Here is a 25458-nt window from a genome sequence, read left to right as displayed (position 1 = left end):
CAGAGGGTCCCCAGCATGTTGTCAGTGTGTGCTGAGAATGGCCTTGGAACTTGGAAAGTGAGCTTCCTGCTGACAGATTAGAGGTTTTGGAGGATGAGGAGAGGAGGTGCTGGAGGAGCAATTTAAGACAACACTGAAACTGAGAGTGACTGACAGGAGGAGGAGCTTTGCTTCAATCTGCATGCTTTGGCACATTTCTTGCTCTCTTATCTTCTGTGAAGGGAAAAGTCTTTTCTGTCTCCATTATTGTCTCTGTAGACAATGTCTCCCCCCGACCCCAAAATATGACAACATGATGATCTGAAGAGGACTTCCTGCACTTTTATTGTCATAGATTTGTTTCTTTGCTCACTTCTTAATAAAAGGGATTGAATTGAGTTCCCTCTGATTTCACAGAGAGCTGACACTTGACCTCTTCATTTACATGCAGTTATAAATAAGCAGAGGAGGCCTGCAGGTGCATCCTGGGAGGGAAGAGAGGGAGGAGCAGAGAGGTGATGCTTCACTGACGGAGGATGAAAACTCACTTTCATTTGCTCATTTTATCTGATTTGTGTAACGTCTCAATGACTGCAAGCAACAAAAAGGTGATTTTAATCTCTCTGTTGAGCTTTTATTTCAGATTAACTCCTAATAACAATGTAGCTTTCTGAAGAAAACACACTGAAGTAATAATCAGACAGAAATATGTCTGTTATCTCTGTGTCCTGGATTCATGAGATGTGAGATGAACATGAGGAGGAAAAAATAAAATCTACTGACAGTTACAACATTTTGATGAACGTTATTGTTTTAAATGATGTTTTCACGAAAACAAATAAATACAAACACATTTCTTGTCCACAGTTTTTGAATGTTTGCTTTTTATTGAATGAGTCTGGACAAACGCAGCAGTTGCAAAGCTGATACAACACCTCCACCTCACTGTCACAACATTTATTACAAGCATGCAGACACATCTTTTCTAACACGTCAACCTCGTCATGAGCAAACAGCACAAACAGTAAAGAAGCAGCTTCGAAATGCTCATTCTGCTCCTCTGCTATTCTTCAGTGGGACAGTGCGACTTGTCGATGTTTTTCTCTGAAGTCTGGGAGCCCAGAGACACTTTACACGTGTAAACCTTATCCATGTTCCAGTCTGACGTCTGGATGGCCAGAGAGCTGCTGATTCGGAAAGTCCGGTCCGCTTGCTGAACAGCGGTGCTGGTGGAGATCCCGCTGCTCACTGGACTCCCACCAGACAACCAGCTCACATCTGCAAAAGGCACAGACTGACTGGACAGACAGACCAGAGTGGCTTTGTTGGACTGGAGCTCAGCACGGGACGGAGGGAAGACTGTGAGGACAGGAGGAGGGAGGCTGGAGCCTGAAAACACACCAAGGACATTCATCAAATAACTCCAAATCCAATCACTGATACAAAGCACGACAGCAGCAGATTATTTCACTGTTTTCTTCAACAATACCACAAACACAGTGAAGAAGTGAAGCATTTTAAATGAGTGAAAACATTTTGAAATCATCACCAAAAATATGAGCACTCTTCCTGTTTCAAACAAAGTCTATCAGTTACAAAAGTAGAAATATTTGGATTCATTCAGGATCATTTTTACACTGAAAAAATTCATGAAGTCACTTTCTGTGTCTCACAAATAACACGTGAGAAAAACTATATTCACTAATATAAAAAACTGTGAAAATTCCCTAAACTGTAGATGATTAGTCAGTAAACATCAATAAACTCAATAATTTAGTGTTGATATGACAGAATAAATTACATTTGACAGATTATTTAGCATTTGGTTTTACAATGATACAAAAGTGTCATCAGTCTTGAAAAGAAATCATCAAATTTTCTACATTTTGTCCAAATGTTCAAATTGCTCAGCCATCAAAACACTTCAGAGTATTTGTAGATATCATTGAACACATTTTGATCATTAGCAGATCTTTACATTGTCCTCAAAGACACAGTCTGGCATCAAAGCAGATGAAAAGAAATCAAAGTGAAATTCACTCAACAACATGTTTGACTTTCTAAACAGTCAGCCTGATATGAATTGATGATTTTCACCGAATTTGACTCAGAAACAGAGAATCTGTCTTGTTTTGCGATCAGTTAAAAAGTACTTACTTGTCACAGTCAGCTTGGTGCCTTGTCCGAATACCACAGTGATTCAGTTTGTACACATGGCCGTACAAAAACCTCCTGACTCTCACTGATGAGGGGAGTGGAACTGAAACATCCTGTTGAGACCAACTTTCACTGTCAACATCTCGTTCACTTCATCAGTCTGCTTCTGTTCACAAACACTGCTGGACTTGAGGACTGATTCTCAGTCTTCTGCTGCATCCTTTTGTTTTCATGCTGGACATGTTAAAAGTCCAGATATCATCAGTCAATTCAGTCCAATGTCAATGAGGAAAATCATTCAGACAATGCAGCTGAACTTGGTTGGCTGTTATTGACTGCAGGGATGGGATAACAGTCATTTTCTGTTTAACTCGCTGCAGCCAAAAGTCGTCTTCAAACCATCAAATTCAACCAAAGCAGTTGATATAATGTCAGAGACATAATTACTCACAAAAATGGCTCCTGCTGTACTGAACTCATCAGGCTGTGGATTTTGTCCTGTAACAGTGTTCACCCTGTGTTTGGTTGACATTGTTGGAGACCCACAGACCCACTGCTGTCTGTGCAAATATACTCAATATGTTCTTCTTATGACCTCATTAAAACTCAATGTGTAGAAAAGTGAAAGATGTTTTGACACATGGTGACATTTCTGATGTTTGAGGTCAATTCAACGTCAGAGAGGTCAAACTCCCTGTTAGACCTCTTATGAACAGACTGTTATAAAACTGCAACAACATTAACTTATGGAGACTGATTTGATGTTTGGGAGGTGAAATGCTGCATAAAAAGTGCTGACAGCACCAATCACACACATGGAGCTGATTCAAATCCATTGGATTTCATCTTGTTTCACAGACGGAGTCTCTGAGACCACAAACAGAAGTGATTCATCATTTCCACTGACTGATCAATACAGATATTTACCACATATATTTATCCCCAAAAGGAGGAATGAAATTCTCTGTTTATCTTTGTTTATCAGTCGTTGGTGTTTTTTCTGTCTCGTGCAAATGAAAATAATTAAATGAAAATCAGAAAACAACAAATGCTAAATCTTATTATTTTGTTAATTTTCGTGTTGAGAAAGATTTGGAACAAACCTTTACATGAAATTGGTCAAGATCAGATTAATGAAACTGGCTTTTCAGTTGTTCTTAAAGTCTCATGTAGGGTAGTTATAGAGAGCATTAGTTCATGTGTCAGAGAGTCAGAAAGCAGAAGTAGTTAGTGAGGAGGTTTTTGTCACAGTGTAAATCACTGTGATACAGCTGCAGAAGCAGAGCTGTCCCATGTTTGACAGTAATAGACAGCAGAGTCTCCTGCCTCTGCCCTCTTAATGATGAACTGGTAATCTATGTCTGATGAGGCTTTCAAGTTGAATCTGTTTGAGGAGAATCCTGTTCCAAAGGTGGGTGAACTTTCACTATGGTGAAATCTCAGAACATATTGAGGAGCTTCACCAGGAACCTGTTTATACCAGTAGACATAAGCATTATCATCTCTCTGAATGTTGCAGTTGAGAACAACCTCTTGTCCTGGAGAAACTGTGTGGACAGCAGGCGTCTGGGTCAGCACTTTCGCTGCTTCAACATCTGTCAACAAACACAGAAAAATCCATGAGTGAAAGGTTTGTGTGTGAAAATCTGAGCTATAAAAGCAATGAGAAGAATATCTTACATGTTAGAGCAGTGATGAGAGTGCAGAGGGTCCCCAGCATGTTGTCAGTGTGTGCTGTAAACGTCCCTTACTGTCCAGCTGAGAGGTGAGCAGGGTTGGAGTGTGAGGAGAAGAGAGACTGAAGCTTATAAAGACACTGAGGAGAGGAGAAGAGGAGGAGGAGGAGGAGGAGGAGGAGGAGGGGGAGGAGGAGTTTCAACACTGGTTTCAGTCACAGATAAAATAAATTTTGTTTGTGTCAATGAATCATTTCATACCAACAATCTCAGATTTCATCTCCTTAATGTTTATGAACTGATGGTGTTTGGAGGTGTGTTGATGTCCTTTGATGAGTATTTTTAACTCCAGTCAGATCATCATCAGTTTATCAGTTCATGTTCATCTTTCATCGTTGTATGTGAAGTAAACGTTCTTCTCTCATAAGAACATGTGGAGGTAAATGTTCACCTCTAATCTCAGTATTTTCACTTGTATAAATTTTCTTTCCACCACACAAACATGTTTCCTAATAGTCCAAACACATGAAGAGAAATGTTTTATTCAAACTGTTTATCAGTTGATGTTGGGGTTTGTCTCATGAATCAGATTACTGTTATAGTTACTGCAGCTGGAAGTGAAACAATCATCACTTCTTCACGATAACAGGTGATAATTTAATTAAACCAGCAGAGCAGATCAGAGCTGAAATGGAGCCTGGAGCCACCTCAGGACCTCGTGCTTCGGCTGTCCATCTCTCAACATGAGGCAGATTCTATTGGTGTCGACTGCCCTCACCCTGCTGCCCCAGCAAACAGCAGTGAAGGAAACAGCTCTGGCTACCACAGCCTGCTAGAACATCCTCAGCACAGGACTGCAGACACTGACTGACCGGAGCCTCCACAGAAAGTAGAGTCAGCTCTGGACCTTCTTGTACACAGCCTCTGTGTTCTTAGTCCAGTCCAGCTTGGTGTCCAAGTGTCCTCCTGCACACTTTGAACCCTGCACAGTTTCCATGTCCTCCCCCTGGATTGAAATAGTTGTAGTTGGTGTTTTTCACCTGCTGAACTTCCCCACCAGCTCCTTTGTCGCACCAGAGATAAGAGACAAAAGGTTTGAATCATGACTTGTGCAACAAACAAACAAACAAACAAACAAACAAAAAAAACCCTTAATGATTATGGATGAAAGTGGAATGTGTTTACTGGTGCATTTCTTCATTTTTTTGTTTGCTTGTTTATTTTTCATTGCAAAAGAATGGATGCAAAATTATCACAATTTTTCACTGAGCTTGTTTGGTCGCTCAATCATCAGTGGACGAGTGTCAGAGAGTCAGAAAGCAGAAGTAGTTAGTGAGGAGGTTTTTGTCACAGTGTAAATCACTGTGATACAGCTGCAGAAGCAGAGCTGTCCCATGTTTGACAGTGATAGACAGCAGAGTCTCCTGCCTCTGCCCTCTTAATGATGAACTGGTAATCTGTGTTTGATGAGGTTTTAGAGTTGAATCTGTCTGAGGAGAATCCTGTTCCAAATTCAAGTGAACTGTCCTCATAGTCAAAGCTCAGAACAAACTGAGGAGCTTCACCAGGAACCTGTTTATACCAGTAGACATAAACATTATCATATCTCTGAATGTTGCAGTTGAGAACAACCTCTTGTCCTGCAGAAACTGTGTGGACAGCAGGCGTCTGGGTCAGCACGATCACTGCATCAACATCTGTCAACAAACACAGAAAATCCATGAGTGAAAGGTTTGTGTGTGAAAATCTGAGCTATAAAAGCAATGAGAAGAATATCTTACATGTTAGAGCAGTGATGAGAGTGCAGAGGGTCCCCAGCATGTTGTCAGTGTGTGCTGTAAACGTCCCTTACTGTCCAGCTGAGAGGTGAGCAGGGTTGGAGTGTGAGGAGAAGAGAGACTGAAGCTTATAAAGACACTGAGGAGAGGAGAAGAGGAGGAGGAGGAGGAGGAGTTTCCACACTGGTTTCATTTATTTCTGTTCTGTTCTGCTCTCGACTCCGTCACTTCTGTTTTGCCTCACTCTCAACATCCATTTCATACACAATCACCACATCTGGCCAATGATCTCTCTGCTGAAGGACCTCGAGCCAATCACTCCTCGGATGCTGTCCTTTAAATAATTCACCGTGTTTCTGTCTTTCACACCTTTGTTTGTGCAATCCAGCACCTCCCCGTCACCTCCATCTCCCTCAGGATGATCCCAGTGATTCAACTGAGAGGTTCCATCCTCCACCTGTTGGCTTTCCTCCACCAGCAGCAGCTTGTAGACTCCAGGTGATTCCACCTGTCTCCAGTCTTCATGGGCTCAGGCTTCATGGTGATGCAGCACATTGATGGAGTCAAATCAGCAAAGTTCAGAAGTGAGGAATCTGTGTATGTCAGTGAGCTGTTGTCGGGTTCATCTGTTAACTGTTTGTTTCTGTGACAGCTGTGCAGCAGTTAGCTTCAGTGCTTGTCTCATCAAGTGGGATTCATGTAAATTATTTTCACATCTAAAGCCAGAAAAATCAGGTGAATCCATTGAGAAGATATTGGATCTTAAACAGTGAGATTTTTCATCAGACATGCAGGGAAAACATTGAGCTTTGGTTCGGGGCTTCACACTCACAGATGTGTCCTTTGACTGTTAAATCCACTTGTGTTCTCATCTCATTAATGTTCTCTTTACTTTTGTCTCAATGTCGGCCTCAGTTGTCCTTTTCCTCATTCTGTCCTCGGCCCCTGTCTCCAGCCACGTCTCACTTCCTCCAGGCCCATGTTTTTCCATGGAAGTCACCTGACTCTCCTCACCAACCTGCTCACCTGTTCTCCATTTCCCTCATCAGCATGTCGCTCCACTTAACAGCCCCCATTTCTCAGTCTTTGGCCAGATTGTTAATGTTGTTTCATTCCTTGCTTTCTAGCGATAATGACCCTCAACCTGTATCCTGCTACCCGAACCTGGACCTGGACCTGGACCTGGACCTCCAACCTGACCGTCTGCCTGATCCATGGACTTGTGATTCTCTTCCTAATCCCTTTGAATAAGTCTGTTCAGGCTGCTTTCCTGGTTTTGACCCTTGTCTGTCTTCTGATTCAATGAGCTTTTGCACCTCTATTTTCACAATAAATCACTGACCTCTCCCTGTCTGTCTGGACTGTCTGCATTTGGGTCCTTCCCTCATTGTCTTGAGCAAACTCCTGTGAAACATTTTCATGAATCAAACAATCTATAGACATGTTGCCAGGTGAATCAAATATTTTCATTTTGTTTTGTTTTAGCTGCACATGACAGAGATTTTCGTGTTTTTAACTTCTGGTGAGCAGATGAAATTTGGACCTGTCAATGAAGACGGAAAATGGAACTTGATTACAATTTAAAACAAGTGTTTGTGTAACATCATCACGACATGTGCACCAGAGGATTGATATCAGGAAGGAATTTTAACATTATTGTTGATAATTATATCTAAAATCTTGATTATTTTATAATGAGTGATAAGAAAAAAATGTAAAAAAGAAACAACAATGAAAAATCATCAGCTGAAACAGGAGCAGTGTTTCTCTTTAAAACATCACAGATCACAGTGGCTGATGGCTTCACTATCAGCAGGTCAGAAAGCAGAAGTAGTTAGTGAGGAGGTTTTTGTCACAGTGTAAATCACTGTGATACAGCTGCAGAAGCAGAGCTGTCCCATGTTTCACAGTGATAGACAGCAGAGTCTCCTGCCTCTGCCCTCTTAATGATGAACTGGTAATCTGTGTTTGATGAGGCTTTAGAGTTGAATCTGTCTGAGGAGAATCCTGTTCCAAAGATGGGTGAACTGTCTGAATAGTGAAATCTCAGAACATACTGAGGAGCTTCACCAGGAACCTGTTTATACCAATGGACATAATTTCCAGAATCAGTTTTGCAGTTGAGAACAACCTCTTGTCCTGGAGAAACTGTGTGGACAGCAGGCGTCTGGGTCAGCACGATCACTGCATCAACATCTGTCAACAAACACAGAAAAATCCATGAGTGAAAGGTTTGTGTGTGAAAATCTGAGCTATGAAAGCAATGAGAAGAATATCTTACATGTTAGAGCAGTGATGAGAGTGCAGAGGGTCCCCAGCATGTTGTCAGTGTGTGCTGTAAACGTCCCTTACTGTCCAGCTGAGAGGTGAGCAGGGTTGGAGTGTGAGGAGAAGAGAGACTGAAGCTTATAAAGACACTGAGGAGAGGAGAAGAGGAGGAGGAGGAGGGGGAGGAGTTTACATCAGTGTTAATATTCTCAGAGGTGGTACAAATGTTCTTTTAAAGATGCTGTTTGAGTCAAAAGACAAAGAAATATCATCATCATCAGATGATGAATATGATGTTGCTGGATTTCAGATTGATGGTTTCTCACCGTTGTTTTTTACAGTATGAGCAGTAAAAAGTGTTCAGTAACAATCAGAATCAGCTTTAATGGCCAAGTATTTTTACACATGCAATGAATTTGGTTTTCTGCTGCTCTCAATGTACATACACAGAAATAGACAAACAGCTCAGGACAAAGCTGAGCAAAGGTCAACATAAACATTTAACTATATGAAAATAGAACAAACAAAACAATCTTTCTATCTATTAATCTACAACAATGTTGCTGGTCCACCAGACCCCCACAACATTTAGTGAGTAAAGAAAATATGAACACCTATGTTTCATCCATCTTTGATTGATGGAACATTTTCTATCTGGTCAAATTCAGGCATTCAGACGCTTAGTGAGTTAGATATTGAAAATGTATTTGGATCCTTCCAGCAGCTGCGCGACAAGTTTTCATTACCAAATTCACAGTTTTTTAGGTATCTGCAGATCCGTAGTTTTGTTAACAATCTTAATTCCTACTTTCCAGGTCTTCCTGAGGCCTCAGCACTTGATTCTTTTCTGTCTCCTCCTTCTTCTGCTGAGGGTGTGGTGTCACATTTATATAACCTTATTATCTCATTGCGCCCAGTTTCTCTACGCCGGCTAAGAACTCAGTGGGAAGACGACGTGGGGGAGATTTCTGAGGAGCATTGGATCTGATTTTGCGTCGGGTTCTGTTACGCCCCAGTCTAGGGGAGCCAAGACGCAACATAAAAGAGTGACAGAAAAACAAACTTTGTCTCCAAATCAACAAATATTCTACGACCAAAACCAGGTTCAATGATAAACAATCAATTTATTGGTATTAACAAAAAGAGACCTGATGTACAGGTAAAAAAGGGCCACAGCCAAAACAAAACAAAATAGTGCTAACTATATACAGTGTTACAAACGACCAACCAAAACCTGAAGAAGATCCAAAACCCACCACCAGAAACCACACTACCAAATCTAACTCTACCACAATATACAACCGAGATCTGGGGACAAAGTTCTTTAGTTCAAAAACGCCAGAAACAAGGGAGCCACTGCTGTCAAGCCGAGTCCCCCGGCGAATGAGAAATCCCTGGTTTAAGAGAGCTGGATGCTGCAGCAGGGACCAATCGGAGAGCGACACCACTTGGCTTACGGAGGAGGGCAGGACCAGCACAGCTGCTCAAAAAAAAAGAAGAGCACACACTCACACACAAAAACACGAACCGGACAAAAAGACGCCACAGGACCACACAGGAACAAACACATAGCACAATACGGCCAGGGCCGTAACAGGTTCACACCTCATCTATCTGCTCGAGACATGGTCTGACCCAGTGTAAAATTCAGCATCGCGTCCACTTCACCAAAGTCAGGCTGACTAAGATTTATGATGATGTTGATCCCAGGTGTGACAGATGTCGTCAGGCACCTGCTACCTATATCCATATGTTGTGGTCGTGCCCCTCATTACACACTTATTGGTTGGAAGTTTTTAATTCCATTTCAATATGTATCATAACTCCATTCAATAAACGAAAAAAAAGAGAGAAAAGAAAATATGAACACAGCACCAGGTGTGAATCCTGATTAACTGATTCTGGATGAAGGTGGAATGTTTTACTGGTTCACTTCTTCAATAAAAATATTATTATAAAAGAATGGATGCAACATACTTAGAAATATGTACATTCTTGGGCAAAGAAAACAAAATTGTATTTTTGAAAACAAATTATTGTACATGGTGGGATGTTACAGTGGGCTTGTTTGTGGCTCTGTTATCAGTGGACATGTGTCAGAGACTCAGAAAGCAGAAGTATTTAGTGAAGAGGTTTTTGTCACAGAGTAAATCACTGTGATACAGCTGCAGTTGCAGAGGTGTCCCATGTTTTACAGTAATAGACTGCTGAGTCTCCCTCCTCCACATTGTTGATGATCAAACGATAATCTGATTTTGACTGATGAGTAGATGTGAACTTTGGAGACGAGAAGCCAGAGCCATAGCTTGGAGAGCTCCAGCTGTGATAAACATCTAAGACAAACTGAGGATCTCCTCCTGGAATCTGTTTGTACCATCGAGCAGCACTGTTAGTCACAGTGCCCAGGTTACAGTCCATGGTGGCTGTCTCTCCTGTCCTCAGCGCCACAACAGGAGGCTTCTGTGTCACCACCGTCACACCACTCACACCTGGAAACAACAAGATGACATGAAGTCAAGAGAAACACACAGACTGATGAATCCAACATGAGCTCAAAGCTGCAGTAAGTCAGCCTCCTTACATGTTAGAGCAGTGATGAGAGTGCAGAGGGTCCCCAGCATGTTGTCAGTGTGTGCTGAGAATGGCCTTGGAACTTGGAAAGTGAGCTTCCTGCTGACAGATTAGAGGGTTTGGAGGATGAGGAGAGGAGGTGCTGGAGGAGCAATTTAAGACAACACTGAAACTGAGAGTGACTGACAGGAGGAGGAGCTTTGCTTCAATCTGCATGCTTTGGCACATTTCTTGCTCTCTTATCTTCTGTGAAGGGAAAAGTCTTTTCTGTCTCCATTATTGTCTCTGTAGACAATGTCTCCCCCCGACCCCAAAATATGACAACATGATGATTTGAAGAGCACTTCCTGCACTTTTATTGTCACAGATTTGTGTCTTTGCTCACTTCTTAATAAAAGGGATTGAATTGAGTTCCCTCTGATTTCACAGAGAGCTGACACTTGACCTCTTCATTTACATGCAGCTATAAATAAGCAGAGGAGGCCTGCAGGTGCATCCTGGGAAGGAAGAGAGGGAGGAGCAGAGAGGTGATGCTTCACTGACGGAGGATAAACGTTCAGTTTCATTTGCTCATTTCATCTGATTTGTGTAACGTCTTAACGACTGCAAGCAACTAAAAACAAAAAAAGGTGATATTAATCTCTCTGTTGAGCTTTTATTTCAAATTAACTCCTAATAACAATGTAGCTTTCTGAAGAAAACACACTGAAGTAATAATCAGACAGAAATGTGTCTGTTATCTCTGTGTCCTGGATTCATGAGATGTGAGATGAACATGAGGAGAAAAAATAAAATCTACTAACAGTTACAACATTTTGATGAACATTATTGTTTTAAAAGATATTTTCAAGAAAAAAAATAAATACAAACACTTTTGTCGTCCACAGTTTGTTGTATGTTCACTTTTTATTGAATGAGTCTGGACAAACGCAGCAGTTGCAAAGCTGATACAACACCTCCACCTCACTGTCACAACATTTATTACAAGCATGCAGACACATCTTTTCTAACACGTCAACCTCGTCATGAGCAAACAGCACAAACAGTAAAGAAGCAGCTTTGAAATGCTCATTCTGCTCCTCTGCTATTCTTCAGTGGGACAGTGCGACTTGTCGATGTTTTTCTCTGAAGTCTGGGAGCCCAGAGACACTTTACACGTGTAAACCTTATCCATGTTCCAGTCTGACGTCTGGATGGCCAGAGAGCTGCTGATTCGGAAAGTCCGGTCCGCTTGCTGAACAGCGGTGCTGGTGGAGATCCCGCTGCTCACTGGACTCCCACCAGACAACCAGCTCACATCTGCAAAAGGCACAGACTGACTGGACAGACAGACCAGAGTGGCTTTGTTGGACTGGAGCTCAGCACGGGACGGAGGGAAGACTGTGAGGACAGGAGGAGGGAGGCTGGAGCCTGAAAACACACCAAGGACATTCATCAAATAACCTGAATCACTGATACAAAGCACGACAGCAGCAGATTATTTCACTGTTTTCTTCAACAATACCACAAACACAGTGAAGAAGTGAAGCATTTTAAATGAGTGAAAACATTTTGAAATCATCACCTAAAATATGAGCACTCTTCCTGTTTCAAACAAAGTCGATCAGTTACAAACTTAGAAATATTTGGATTCATTCAGGATCATTTTTACACTGAAAAAATTCATGAAGTCACTTTCTGTGTCTCACAAATGGCACGACAGTAAATCAGTGGTCATTTAGCTGTTTTGCTGTTGTCTGTCTAATCATCCAGAGAAAAAAAAAACTGTATTCATTCACATAAAAAACTTAAAAATTCCCTAAAAGTTTGGAAGATTAGTAAGTAAACATTAATAAATTAAAGTCAATTGATATGACAGAATAAATTACATTTGACAGATTATTTAGCATTTGGTTTTACAATGATACAAAAGTGTCATCAGCCTTGAAAAGAAATAAAATAATTTTGTACATTTTGTCCAAATGTTAAAATTGCTCAGCCATCAAAACACTTCAGAGTATTTGTAGATATCATTTAACACATTTTGATCATTAGCAGATCTTTACTTTGTCCTCAAAGACACAGTCTGGCATCAAAGCAGATGAAAAGAAGTCAAAGTGAAATTCACTCAACAACATGTTTGACTTTCTAAACAGTCAGCCTGATATGAATTGATGATTTTCACCGAGTTTGACTCAGAAACAGAGAATCTGTCTTGTTTTGCGATCAGTTAAAAAGTACTTACTTGTCACAGTCAGCTTGGTGCCTTGTCCGAATACCACAGTGATTCAGTTTGTACACATGGCCGTACAAAAACCTCCTGACTCTCACTGATGAGGGGAGTGGAACTGAAACATCCTGTTGAGACCAACTTTCACTGTCAACATCTCGTTCACTTCATCAGTCTGCTTCTGTTCACAAACACTGCTGGACTTGAGGACTGATTCTCGGTCTTCTGCTGCATCCTTTTGTTTTCGTGCTGGACATGTTAAAAGTCCAGATATCATCAGTCAATTCAACCAAAACCAAATTCAACCAAAGCAGTTGATTGATGTGTTCACCCTGTGTTTGGTTGACATTGTTGGAGACCCACAGACCCACTGCTGTCTGTGCAAATATACTCAATATGTTCTTCTTATGACCTCATTAAAACTCAATGTGTAGAAAAGTGAAAGATGTTTTGACACATGGTGACATTTCTGATGTTTGAGGTCAATTCAGCGTCTGAGAGGTCAAACTCCCTGTTAGACCTCTTATGAACAGACTGTTATAAAACTGCAACAACATGAACTTATGGAGACTGATTTGATGTTTGGGAGGTGAAATGCTGCATAAAAAGTGCTGACAGCACCAATCACACAGATGGAGCTGATTCAAATCCATTGGATTTAATCTTGTTTCACAGACGGAGTCTCTGAGACCACAAACAGAAGTGATTCATCATTTCCACTGACTGATCAATACAGATATTTACCACATATATTTATCCCCAACAATATGAATCAAATTCCTTTTTTATCTTTGTTTATCAGTCGTTGCTGGTTTTTTTTGTCTCGTGCAAATGAAAATAATAAAATGAAAAGCAGAAAACAACAAATGCTGAATCTAATTATTTCATTAAGTTCAGTGTTGAGAGAGATTTGGACGAAACTTTGACATGAAATTGAGATTGCTGAAACAAGTTTGTAGTTTTTTTTAAAGTCTCATGTAGGGTAGTTATAGAGAGCATTAGTTCATGTGTCAGGGACTCAGAAAGCAGAAGTAGTTAGTGAGGAGGTTTTTGTCACAGTGTAAATCACTGTGATACCCTCTCTTTAGCAGAGTCGTCCCATGTTTGACAGTGATAGACAGCAGAGTCTCCTGCCTCTGCCCTCTTAATGATGAACTGGTAATCTGTGTTTGATGAGGCTTTAGAGTTGAATCTGTCTGAAGAGAATCCTGTTCCAAAGCTGGGTGAACTTTGACTATGGTAAAATCTCAGAACATACTGAGGAGCTTCACCAGGAACCTGTTTATACCAATTGACATAATATCCATCATCTCTCTGAATGTTGCAGCTGAGAACAACCTCTTGTCCTGGAGAAACTGTGTGGACAGCAGGCGTCTGGGTCAGCATTTTGGCTGCATCAACATCTGTCAACAAACACAGAAAAATCCATGAGTGAAAGGTTTGTGTGTGAAAATCTGAGCTATAAAAGCAATGAGAAGAATATCTTACATGTTAGAGCAGTGATGAGAGTGCAGAGGGTCCCCAGCATGTTGTCAGTGTGTGCTGTAAACGTCCTTTACTGTCCAGCTGAGAGGTGAGCAGGGTTGGAGTGTGAGGAGAAGAGAGACTGAAGCTTATAAAGACACTGAGGAGAGGAGAAGAGGAGGAGGAGGAGGAGGAGGAGGAGGAGGAGGAGGAGGAGGAGGAGGAGTTTACATCAGTGTTAATATTCTCAGAGGTGGTACAAATGTTCTTTTTAAGATGCTTTTTGAGTCAAAAGACCAAAAAATAGGATCACATTATAAATATTTTGTTGCTGGATTTCGGATTGATGGTTTCTCACAGTTGTTTATGACAGTATGAGCAGCAAACAGTGTTCAGTAACAATCATGTTTAAACACAAGTTATTTGGTTTTCTGTTGCTTTCAATGTACGATCACAGAAATAGTCACGAAGCTCACACAACAAAGCTGAAGAAAGGTATATATGAAAGTGTAAAGTTTTTACTGGCTCACAATGCGTTTATTATTAATAATAGTATTATTGTAAAAAAAAAAAAAAGCTGAACAATGCTGAACAAAGGTCAACATAAACATTTCAGTATACGTACATACAAGAGAAAAAAGCTAGAAAACAACAATGAACATCAAGAAATATCTAAAGTACAAATTGTGCTGAATAAGTATTCAATGATTCATGTAACAGGTTACTTTTTAACCATGAAGTGATAATATTGTGAAGCTTTTGCCTAACAAATTAGTTTGGACTCAAAGATGCAGACCTGAACACAGCAATCAAGTAAAACGAGAATTAAATAACAATAAATAACAACAAAAAGTGCACCAGTGAGGAGTGGAGAATAAATAAACTAAAGGCGCAATCAAACGGAGTGGGAGAGAACAAAGGGAGCTCCGACAAGGCGGGTTTGAGGCAAGGCACGCGCTGAAGCGGCAGGAAGGCACTGAAACACAGGAGCACATGATGAGTGGCAGTTAAAGGGTAGTTAGCGTTCTCACTGGGAACAACCAGACACAGCCATGGACAGAGGAATAATCCGGAAGAGGTGGGAGAGGGCTCTCTCCTTAAGTACTGTGCCTAATCAGGAACATGCCTCTCAGGTGAGGGGGCGGAGCTGACTGGGTGCAGGGAAACAACCTGCTGCACAGACAGGGGAGAACAGACAGACAACAATAACACTAGGAAAAGGGCAAGGAGACACACTAGGAGAGAACAGGTCAGTAGGATCCGAACAAATATGCATGGATACATGTGTACATGCAGCATGCTGATGACTTGTGACTGCTCTACCAAATATGACTCCATTTATATTATCAAGATATTATGGACGGCATGAAACTGATGAGCCTCATCAGCAGAGATGATGGGACAATGCACAGAGGGAGGTGGAGCAGCTGGCACTCCGACATCAAGAAAACAACATCGCTAAGACGTTATTATTATTATTATTATTATTATTATTATTATTATTATTATTATTATTATTGCTCAAGCGATTATACATTCACTGTTCTCAGACATGGTCACTCATGATGTCTTTGTTGACGTTGTCAGGGTCTGTCAATGAAGATATCAGCTGTTCTCATCAGATCCTCACATCCAGTCTGTGCAGATCTTCACTTTCATCGTTTCATCATCATCATCAGCTTGTCAGTCAACAGAGTCATCTGCCATCACCAGCGTCTGGACTCCATGGGGCGATTTATCTTGCTGCTGCTCAGATCGATGTGTGTAAATTGCTTGTAACTGAGATCTGTGAAACATTTTTACCTTGTTATTGTGATAAAATCAATGTTGCTGATGTGCTACACCTGCAAACATTTGATCAACAAAAGAAATTTGAACACCACAAAGAGCTGAAGTCTGACTTGTAAAAAGAATGACACACATTATGAGTAAAGGTATGAAGAGGTAGAACGTTAGTCCACCTATCAGAAGGTCGGAGGTTCACTCCTCAGCCTCTGCAGTCCACATGTCAAAGTATCCTTGGACAACACACTAAAGCCCAGTTTCCTCCCAGTGCTGTGCCATTGGTGTGTGAGTGTGTGTGAATGGTTAAAAGCTCAAAATGAGCAGGAGGCCTCGGCGGGTCGTGTGAATATGTGTGTGAATGGGTGAATGCAGACGAGTGTAGTGTTGTTTTAGTGGTTGTCAGAGTAGAAAAACGCTTCATAAATACAGTCAATTTCAAAATATATACTTGAATCAATGTGGCAGGAAAACCAATAAGAGCATTTGAATGTTTGAAAGCAAATGATTTCCAAACAGTTTGGGACACTGCTGTTGCTGGCATCAAATTCTAAATGAGGATGTCATAATCAGACAACAATGAAATTTCTCCATTTCAACATTTATATTTTGTCTTTGTGTTATTTTCAATAAAACATGGGATTTTGAATATTCATCACATTCTGCTTCAAAACATGTTTCACACAGGGTCACAACTTTATTGGAAACAACTGCACACTGGGTTTATTTGAATCTATTATCGGAGGAAATGTGTGAGACGCTCAAAAAGCAGAAGTCGTTAGTGAGGAGGTTTTTGTCACAGTGTAAATCACTGTGATACAGCTGCAGAAGCAGAGCTGTCCCATGTGTTGCAGTAATAGACAGCAGAGTCTCCTGCCTCTGCCCTCTTAATGATGAACTGGTAATCTGTGTTTGATGAGGCTTTAGAGTTGAATCTGTCTGAGGAGAATCCTGTTCCAAAGCTGGGTGAACTGTCTGAATAGTAAAATCTCAGAACATACTGAGGAGCTTCACCAGGAACCTGTTTATACCAACTGACATAATTTCCAGAATCAGTTTTGCAGTTGAGAACAACCTCTTGTCCTGGAGAAACTGTGTGGACAGCAGGCGTCTGGGTCAGCACGATCACTGCATCAACATCTGTCAACAAACACAGAAAAATCCATGAGTGAAAGGTTTGTGTGTGAAAATCTGAGTTATAAAAGCAATGAGAAGAATATCTTACATGTTAGAGCAGTGATGAGAGTGCAGAGGGTCCCCAGCATGTTGTCAGTGTGTGCTGTAAACGTCCCTTACTGTCCAGCTGAGAGGTGAGCAGGGTTGGAGTGTGAGGAGAAGAGAGACTGAAGCTTATAAAGACACTGAGGAGAGGAGGAGGAGGAGGAGGAGGAGGAGGAGGAGTTTCAACACTCAACACTGGTTTCAGTCATGAATAAATGACAGGATTCATCTGTGTTCACTTATTATCTACAAATCAGTTTGTTCCAGTTTGTTTTTTTGTTGTTCCTGTTGTTTTTGCAGGTCTGATGATGACCTTTACATCAGTGCTAATATTCTCAGGGTTGATACAAATGTTCTCTTTAAAGTGCTGTTTCATTTCAAAGACATGAAGTAAAGATGATCAGATGCTAAATGTGACTTCATTGGATTTCAGAATTGTTTTCTCTCACAGTAGTTTATGACAATATGTTCAATAAACAGTGCTGAGTAACAATCAGAGTCAGCTGTAACGTGTACACAGGACTCTGGACATGTTTCAGTCCTGACTGTCTGTTGCAGTCTGTTCTGTCCTGTTTGGTGGTCGATCCAAACCAGACAGTGATGGATGAACAGAGTCCAGACTGGATGACTGCAGTGTGGAACTGGACCAGCAGCTCCTGAGGCAGGTTGAACTTCCTGACCTGACACAGGAAGTTCATCCTCTGCTGGGCCTTTTTACTGATTGTGGTGATGTTGGATGTGCACTTTGGGTTCTGGGAGATTGTGGATCCCAGAAACTTGAACGTTTCATATCAGACACGTGTTGTTGATTATAGTGACAGAGGGCAGTGTTGGGGTCTCCAATTTAATCTAAGTGTCAGTATAATAATCATGGCTACATGTGCACCAGAAGATTTCTGTAAAATAGGTTTTATTACATTTTGAGAATTTAAATCATGAAACCAGAACATTTTGCAAATTTTCATTATTGAAATCTTTTTTAAATAATTACAAAGATAAGATTACGTTTAGCAAACTAACACTAGATAGATCTCAGGATTAATGTTAGATTTTAAGAGATTTAATGTTGTGTGGGGAAGTTACAGAAAGCAGTGGCTGTTTGCTGACTGCCAGTCAATACCAGTGAAAGACTCAAAAAGCAGAAGTATTTAGTGAGGAGGTTTTTGTCACCGTGTAAATCACTGTGATACCCACTCATTCACAGAGTTGTCCCATGTAGCACAGTAATAGACTGCTGAGTCTCCCTCCTCCACATTGTTGATGATCAAACGATAATCTGATTTTGACTGATGAGTAGATGTGAACTTTGGAGACGAGAAACCAGAGCCATAGGTGGGAGAACTATCGCTGTGATAAAACCTCAGTACAAACTGAGGAACTCCTCCTGGAATCTGTTTGTACCAGTAAACATAACTCCCTGTGACAGTGCCCAGGTTACAGTCCATGGTGGCTGTCTCTCCTGTCCTCAGCGCCACAACAGGAGGCTTCTGTGTCACCACTGTCACACCACTCACACCTGGAAACAACAAGATGACATGAAGTCAAGAGAAACACACAGACTGATGAATCCAACATGAGCTCAAAGCTGCAGTAAGTCAGCCTCCTTACATGTTAGAGCAGTGATGAGAGTGCAGAGGGTCCCCAGCATGTTGTCAGTGTGTGCTGTAAACGTCCCTTACTGTCCAGCTGAGAGGTGAGCAGGGTTGGAGTGTGAGGAGAAGAGAGACTGAAGCTTATAAAGACACTGAGGAGAGGAGAGGAGGAGGAGGAGGAGTTTCAACACTCAACACTGGTTTCAGTCATTAATCCACTGCAGCATGATTGTGAGTTTCTCAACATACATTTTAATCTCTTCTGTTGTTCACAAACACTTCACTTCATTTTTATTACATGTTTCTAACTGTATTAAAGTGATTTTATAAAATCTGCATCAGGATGTTGATGTTGAATATTTATCCGGTTTGTTCCAATTCATCTTTTCCAAATTTCATAAATGTCAGAATCGACATGATCCTTCAGGTCAATGTAGTATTTCTCCTTTGTCACTGTTCAACTGTGGCTGACAGAACAGATTGTTTTTGTGTTACTTAAAACAAGTGACTGAGACCAGAAACTTATTAAGAAAATGTTTACTGATGTAATAAATCAAGGGAGAAGTAGGGTCATTTTCTCATAAGCTTACGTACAATCACACTTCTTTCACAGCCAGTGGAGTCGTTCCCTGCTGGTCGTTAGAAACAATACAGGTTTAAGGCACTTCCACAATGGCGTCACGCTTCAGACCTGGAAGCTCTGTCCACTATTTTTAGAGTCTGTGGCATGGTCGCATGGCACAAACATGGCAGCCCTCAGAAGGGAAAGGCCAACCTGTCCAGTCATGAGGGTACCCAAGTGTCAACAAGTGACACAAATGACACATGGCATTTGTCGCCAGGCAAGCCATCATTTACTACAAGACCGCATGCATGTGAGTGTCAAGCATCCCATCCAGGGTCACTGAATAACTTCTATGCACATTTCTAAGCCATCAATGACACACCCACCAGGATGTCTGTACCCCCCCAGAACGACCAGCTACTCTGTCAGTCCACAGTCAACGTCAGGCAAACCCTCGCAAGAGTGAACCTCTGCAAGGCTGCTGTTCCTGGATGACTGCTCAGGATGAGCGCAGATCAGCTGACCAACGTGCTCATCGACATTTTCAACATGTCCATGAGCCAAGTGGTTGTCCTTGTGTGCTTCAAGACCACCACTATCCCCCGAGTGCCAAAAAAAGTAAGCATTGTCCTGCTTCAGTGAAGATTCTCCTGTAGAAATTGTACCAACCACAATGCAGTGCTTTGAGTGTCTGTTCGTGGATTACAGCAAATCCTGTCTCCCCACCCCACATGACCCCTATCTGCACCAACAGGTCCACAATCAATGCCACTTCCTCTGCTCTCCACCTGCACTGTCGCATCTGGATAACAAGAACATCCACATGAGAATGTTCATTGGTTCCAGTCAGCATTCAACACAATCATTGACCAGAAGCTGGTATAGAAGGTGGATCCTCAGCCTGAAGACCTTCCTTTGGATCTGAATTCATGGACTTTCTCACAGATGGACCCCAAACAGTGGGCATCAGGAACATGACCTCAGCAGCCATCACAATGAGCAATGGGACAATGAGGCGAGGTGGAGCAGGTGGCACTCTGACATCAAGAAAACAACATCGATAAGACATCTTATTTCTCAACATCAAGATAAACACGACTGGTTTGTTGTTGTTTTGGTGCACCAGAGGATTCACATCGAGAAAGATTTCTCACATCATCTGAATTTATATCAGCAAATGAGAAGATGTGAATATTTATGAGGGACAGCAAACATTAATATTTAATGTGAACAATAAATATTAGTTTTAGTTGGTTACATTTACATGGGTGAATATTATCTGTTACTGTATTAAAGCATTTACATATGACAGACTGCATATAACGGCCACTGCAGACCTGAAGATTTCTGTGACAATAACAACAATTGTTTAGAAGTTGAGAATTATATTCTGAATGTTACACTTGGGAAGTTACACAAAGCAGTGGCTGATGGTTTCACTCCCATTGGAGATGTATCAGCAGCTCAAAAAGCAGAAGTAGTTAGTGAGGAGGTTTTTGTCACAGTGTAAATCCTCTTTAGCAGAGTCGTCCCATGCGTGACAGTAATAGACAGCAGAGTCTCCTGCCTCTGCCCTCTTAATGATGAACTGGTAATCTGTGTCTGATGAGGCTTTACAGTTGAATCTGTCTGAGGAGAATCCTGTTCCAAATTCAAGTGAACTGTCCTCATAGTAAAAGCTCAGAACATACTGAGGAACTTCACCAGGAACCTGTTTATACCAAATGACAGAAACATCATCATATCTCTGAATGTTGCAGTTGAGAACAACCTCTTGTCCTGGAGAAACTGTGTGGACAGCAGGCGTCTGGGTCAGCACTTTCACTGCATCAACATCTGTCAACAAACACAGAAAAATCCTTGAGTGAAAGGTTTGTGTGTGAAAATCTGAGCTATAAAAGCAATGAGAAGAATATCTTACATGTTAGAGCAGTGATGAGAGTGCAGAGGGTCCCCAGCATGTTGTCAGTGTGTGCTGTAAACGTCCCTTACTGTCCAGCTGAGAGGTGAGCAGGGTTGGAGTGTGAGGAGAAGAGAGACTGAAGCTTATAAAGACACTGAGGAGAGGAGAAGAGGAGGAGGAGGAGGAGGAGGAGGTGTTTCAACACTGGTTTCATTTTTTTCTGTTATTTTCTGCTCTCGACTCCGTCACTTCTGTTTTGCCTCACTCTCAACATCCATTTCATACACAATCACCACATCTGGCCAATGATCTCTCTGCTGAAGGACCTCGAGCCAATCACTCCTCGGATGCTGTCCTTCAAATAATTCACCGTGTTTCTGTCTTTCACACCTTTGTTTGTGCAATCCAGCACCTCCCCGTCACCTCCATCTCCCTCAGGATGATCCCAGTGATTCAACTGAGAGGTTCCATCCTCCACCTGTTGGCTTTCCTCCACCAGCAGCATCTTGTAGACTCCAGGTGATTCCACCTGTCTCCAGTCTTCATGGGCTCAGGCTTCATGGTGATGCAGCACATTGATGGAGTCAAATCAGCTTCATCTGTTAACTGTTTGTTTCTGTGACAGCTGTGCAGCAGTTAGCTTCAGTGCTTGTCTCATCAAGTGGGATTCATGTAAATTATTTTCACATCTAAAGCCAGAAAAATCAGGTGAATCCATTGAGAAGATATTGGATTTTAAACAATGAGATTTTTCATCATCCATGCAGGGACAACATTGAGCTTTGGTTCGGGGCTTCACACTCACAGATGTGTCCTTTGACTGTTAAATCCACTTGTGTTCTCATCACATTAATGTTCTCTTTACTTTTGTCTCAATGTCAGCCTCAGTTGTCCTTTTCCTCACTCTGTCCTCGGCCCCTGTCTTCAGCCACGTCTCACTTCCTCCAGGCCCATGTTTTTCCATGGAAGTCACCTGACTCTCCTCACCAACCTGCTCACCTGTTCTCCATTTCCCTCATCAGTGTGTCGCTCCACTGACCAGCCCCCATTTCTCAGTCTTTGGCCAGATTGTTAATGTTGTTTCAGTCCTTGCTTTCCAGCCAGAATGACCCTCAACCTGTATCCTGATACCCGAACCTGAGCCTGGACCTGGACCTGGACCTCCAACCTGACCGTCTGCCTGATCCATGGACTTGTGATTCTCTTCCTAATCCCTTTGAATAAGTCTGTTCAGGCTGCTTTCCTGGTTTTGACCCTTGTCTGTCTTCTGATTCAATGAGCTTTTGCACCTCTATTTTCACAATAAATCACTGACCTCTCCCTGTCTGTCTGGACTGTCTGCATTTGGGTCCTTCCCTCATTGTCTTGTGCATCCCCTGTGAAACTTTTTCATGAATCACTGAATCTATAGACATGTTGCCAGGTGTATCAAAGATTTTCATTTTGTTTTGTTTTAGCTGCACATGACAGAGATTTTCATGGTTGTAACTTCTGGTGAGCAGATGACATTTGGACCTGTCAATGAAGACGGAAAATGTAACTTGATTACAATTTAAAACAAGTGTTTGTGTAACATCATCACGACATGTCCAGAGGATTTATATCAAGAAGGAATTTTAACATTATTGTTGATAATTATTTCTAAAATGTTGATTATTTTATAATGAATGACAAGAAAAAAATGTAAAAAAAAAGAAACAACAATGATCACAAAAATCATCAGCTGAAAGAGGAGCAGTGTTTCTCTTTAAAACATCACAGATCACAGTCGCTGATGGCTTCATGATCATCAGGTCAAAAAGCAGAAGTAGTTAGTGAGGAGGTTTTTGTCACAGTGTAAATCACTGTGATACGTCCTCTTTAGCAGAGTCGTCCCATGTTTGACAGTAATAGACAGCAGAGTCTCCTGCCTCTGCCCTCTTAATGATGAACTGGTAATCTGTGTTTGATGAGGCTTTAGAGTTGAATCTGTCTGAGGAGAATCCTGTTCCAAAGCTGAGTGAACTGCTCCCATAGTAAAAACTCAGAACATGCTGAGGAGCTTCACCAGGAACCTGTTTATACCAGTAGACATAAACATTATCATATCTCTGAATGTTGCAGTTGAGAACAACCTCTTGTCCTGCAGAAACTGTGTGGACAGCAGGCGTCTGGGTCAGCACGATCACTGCATCGACATCTGTCAACAAACACAGAAAAATCCATGAGTGAAAGGTTTGTGTGTGAAAATCTGAGCTATAAAAGCAATGAGAAGAATATCTTACATGTTAGAGCAGTGATGAGAGTGCAGAGGGTCCCCAGCATGTTGTCAGTGTGTGCTGTAAACGTCCCTTACTGTCCAGCTGAGAGGTGAGCAGGGTTGGAGTGTGAGGAGAAGAGAGACTGAAGCTTATAAAGACACTGAGGAGAGGAGAAGAGGAGGAGGAGGAGGAGGAGGAGGAGGAGTTCATCAGTATTCATATTCTCAGAGGTGGTACAAATGTTCTTTCTAAGGTGATGTTTGAGTCAAAAGACTTAAAGGAATATGATCACATGACAAATGTGATGTTGCTGGATTTCAGATTGATGGTTTCTCACAGTTGTTTATTTCAGTATGAGCAGTAAACAGTGTTCAGTAACAATCAGAGTCAGCTGTCATGGCAAAGTGTGTTTGCTCTCACAGGGAATTGGTTTTCTGTTGCTCTCAATGTACGTACACAGAAATAGAAATACAGCTCAGAACAAAGCTGAACAAAGGTCAACAAAAACATTTCACCATGCGTACATACAAGAGAAGAAAATGACGTAAAGCAACAATGAACATCATCTATTTCATCTGTATTCATGTCAGACTGTTTCTGTACATCCCAACAAGAACACCACAGTGCAGTGGTGCAGAGTAGATCAAGTGGAGATGATATATGATATATTTGCATGGACAGTATAGAACAATCATCACTGTCATGATTTGGTTAATTAGTTTTTTGTGTTTGTATTTGTTTCCTGTTTCATGTTGAGGGTTTACCTTATCTGTCACATGTTACTTTATTTTTTTTTTTGGTTGTTTAATTGTTGTCATCTGTCCCTCGTTTGTTTTCACCTGTGTCTCATTAATCTTCCTCCCAGTGTAATTCAGTCCATTTTGGAGTTTTCAATGTCCACTGAATGCACACCAGACAGGCCCCAACAGGAGAAGAGGAGGAGAGAAGCGAGTGTTGAAGACTGAACTGACTGTGAGGAACATGGTTCTGACTGAATTTGAAGAGGATGAGATTGACCCACAGCCAAAAGACCAGCCAATCAGCAGCCTGCAGGAGGAGAAATATGGGTGTATAAGTGGTGAAGCTGAATGGTTAAGCTGCCCACTGAATGAACCACCCTGTGTGGCTGCCAGCATGATAAATATGACACTGACACAGATGGCTGTTACTCATATGCAGTGACACAAAGTCTGCAAATCCAAAATATACACAAGGCCAGAAATGTAAACAGGTAAATGGTACAGATCATAGATGATATCAAATGTAAAGTACAGGTGTGTCTATACAAGTGCGTACATATTAAATTCACAATGTTCCATGATTATGTCCATGATATTGCATAATGTCCCATAATTAAACCATCAGAGCTGAAACAGAGCCTGAGCCACCTCAGGACTCCTCACCCTGCTGCCCCAGTAAACAACAGCGAAGGAAACAGCTCTGGCTACCACAGCCTGCGAGAACATCCTCAGCACGGGGCTGCAGACACTGAATGACCGGAGCCTCCACAGAGAGTAGAGTCAGCTCTGGACCTTCTTGTGCACAGCCTTCTGGGTTCTTCTAACCCTGGAAAGTTTCGACATCCTCCCCCTGGATGGGCATAGGTGTAGTGGGTGTTTTCTAGCTGCTGAAGTCCACCAACAGCTCCTTTGTCTCGCTGGAGATGAGCCATCACTCAACGAAGGAGTCCATGACACCCCTGCACTCAGACTCCTTCCACTCACTGATGCAGCTCACAACGGCAGAGATCAGAGAGCTTCTGCAGACACGCAGCCAGTCTAACATACTGAGGACAACCAGTCAGATAGCCCACAATTCATGTCACCAGGTGGGTGTCCACCTGTAACTTCATCAGCATGCACCCCAGCAAGGCAGGCTGGATGGTCTTGAACACCCCGGAAAAATCAAAGAGCGTGACTCTCACAGTGCCACCCAGCCCCTTCAGGTGAAGCAGGACAATGATGAGATCTTTCACTCCCGTCTTTGGATTGTGGGCAAACTGAAGTCAGCAGCACTGGGATGCAGGTTGTCTCAGACACAATGCAGGGATTCA

The 25458-nt window shown here is 41.8% G+C and overlaps 2 protein-coding genes across 2 annotated transcripts; both read right to left on the bottom strand.

Moving 5' to 3' along the window:
• Positions 1-881: 881 nt before the first annotated feature.
• Positions 882-10479, bottom strand: LOC143334159 (immunoglobulin lambda-1 light chain-like). Its single transcript, XM_076752721.1, has 4 exons — positions 10440-10479; positions 10029-10347; positions 2137-2177; positions 882-1368 (listed from the first exon to the last, which is right to left on the bottom strand). Exons 1-4 carry the CDS (start codon positions 10477-10479, stop codon positions 1043-1045), a joined length of 726 nt encoding a protein of 241 aa, XP_076608836.1. The 3' UTR covers positions 882-1042.
• Positions 10480-11330: 851 nt separating this feature from the next.
• On the bottom strand, positions 11331-18753 carry LOC143333728 (immunoglobulin lambda-1 light chain-like). The gene is made up of 4 exons (XM_076751958.1): positions 18714-18753; positions 18297-18621; positions 12654-12688; positions 11331-11839 (listed from the first exon to the last, which is right to left on the bottom strand). Exons 1-4 carry the CDS (start codon positions 18751-18753, stop codon positions 11514-11516), a joined length of 726 nt encoding a protein of 241 aa, XP_076608073.1. The 3' UTR covers positions 11331-11513.
• Between the last annotated feature and the right edge of the window lie 6705 nt (positions 18754-25458).

Source organism: Chaetodon auriga, chromosome 16, assembly GCF_051107435.1.
Source record: "Chaetodon auriga isolate fChaAug3 chromosome 16, fChaAug3.hap1, whole genome shotgun sequence".
NCBI lineage: Eukaryota > Metazoa > Chordata > Actinopteri > Chaetodontiformes > Chaetodontidae > Chaetodon > Chaetodon auriga.
Note: the sequence above shows the minus strand (reverse complement) of the source record. Positions and strands in the feature narration are given on the sequence as shown.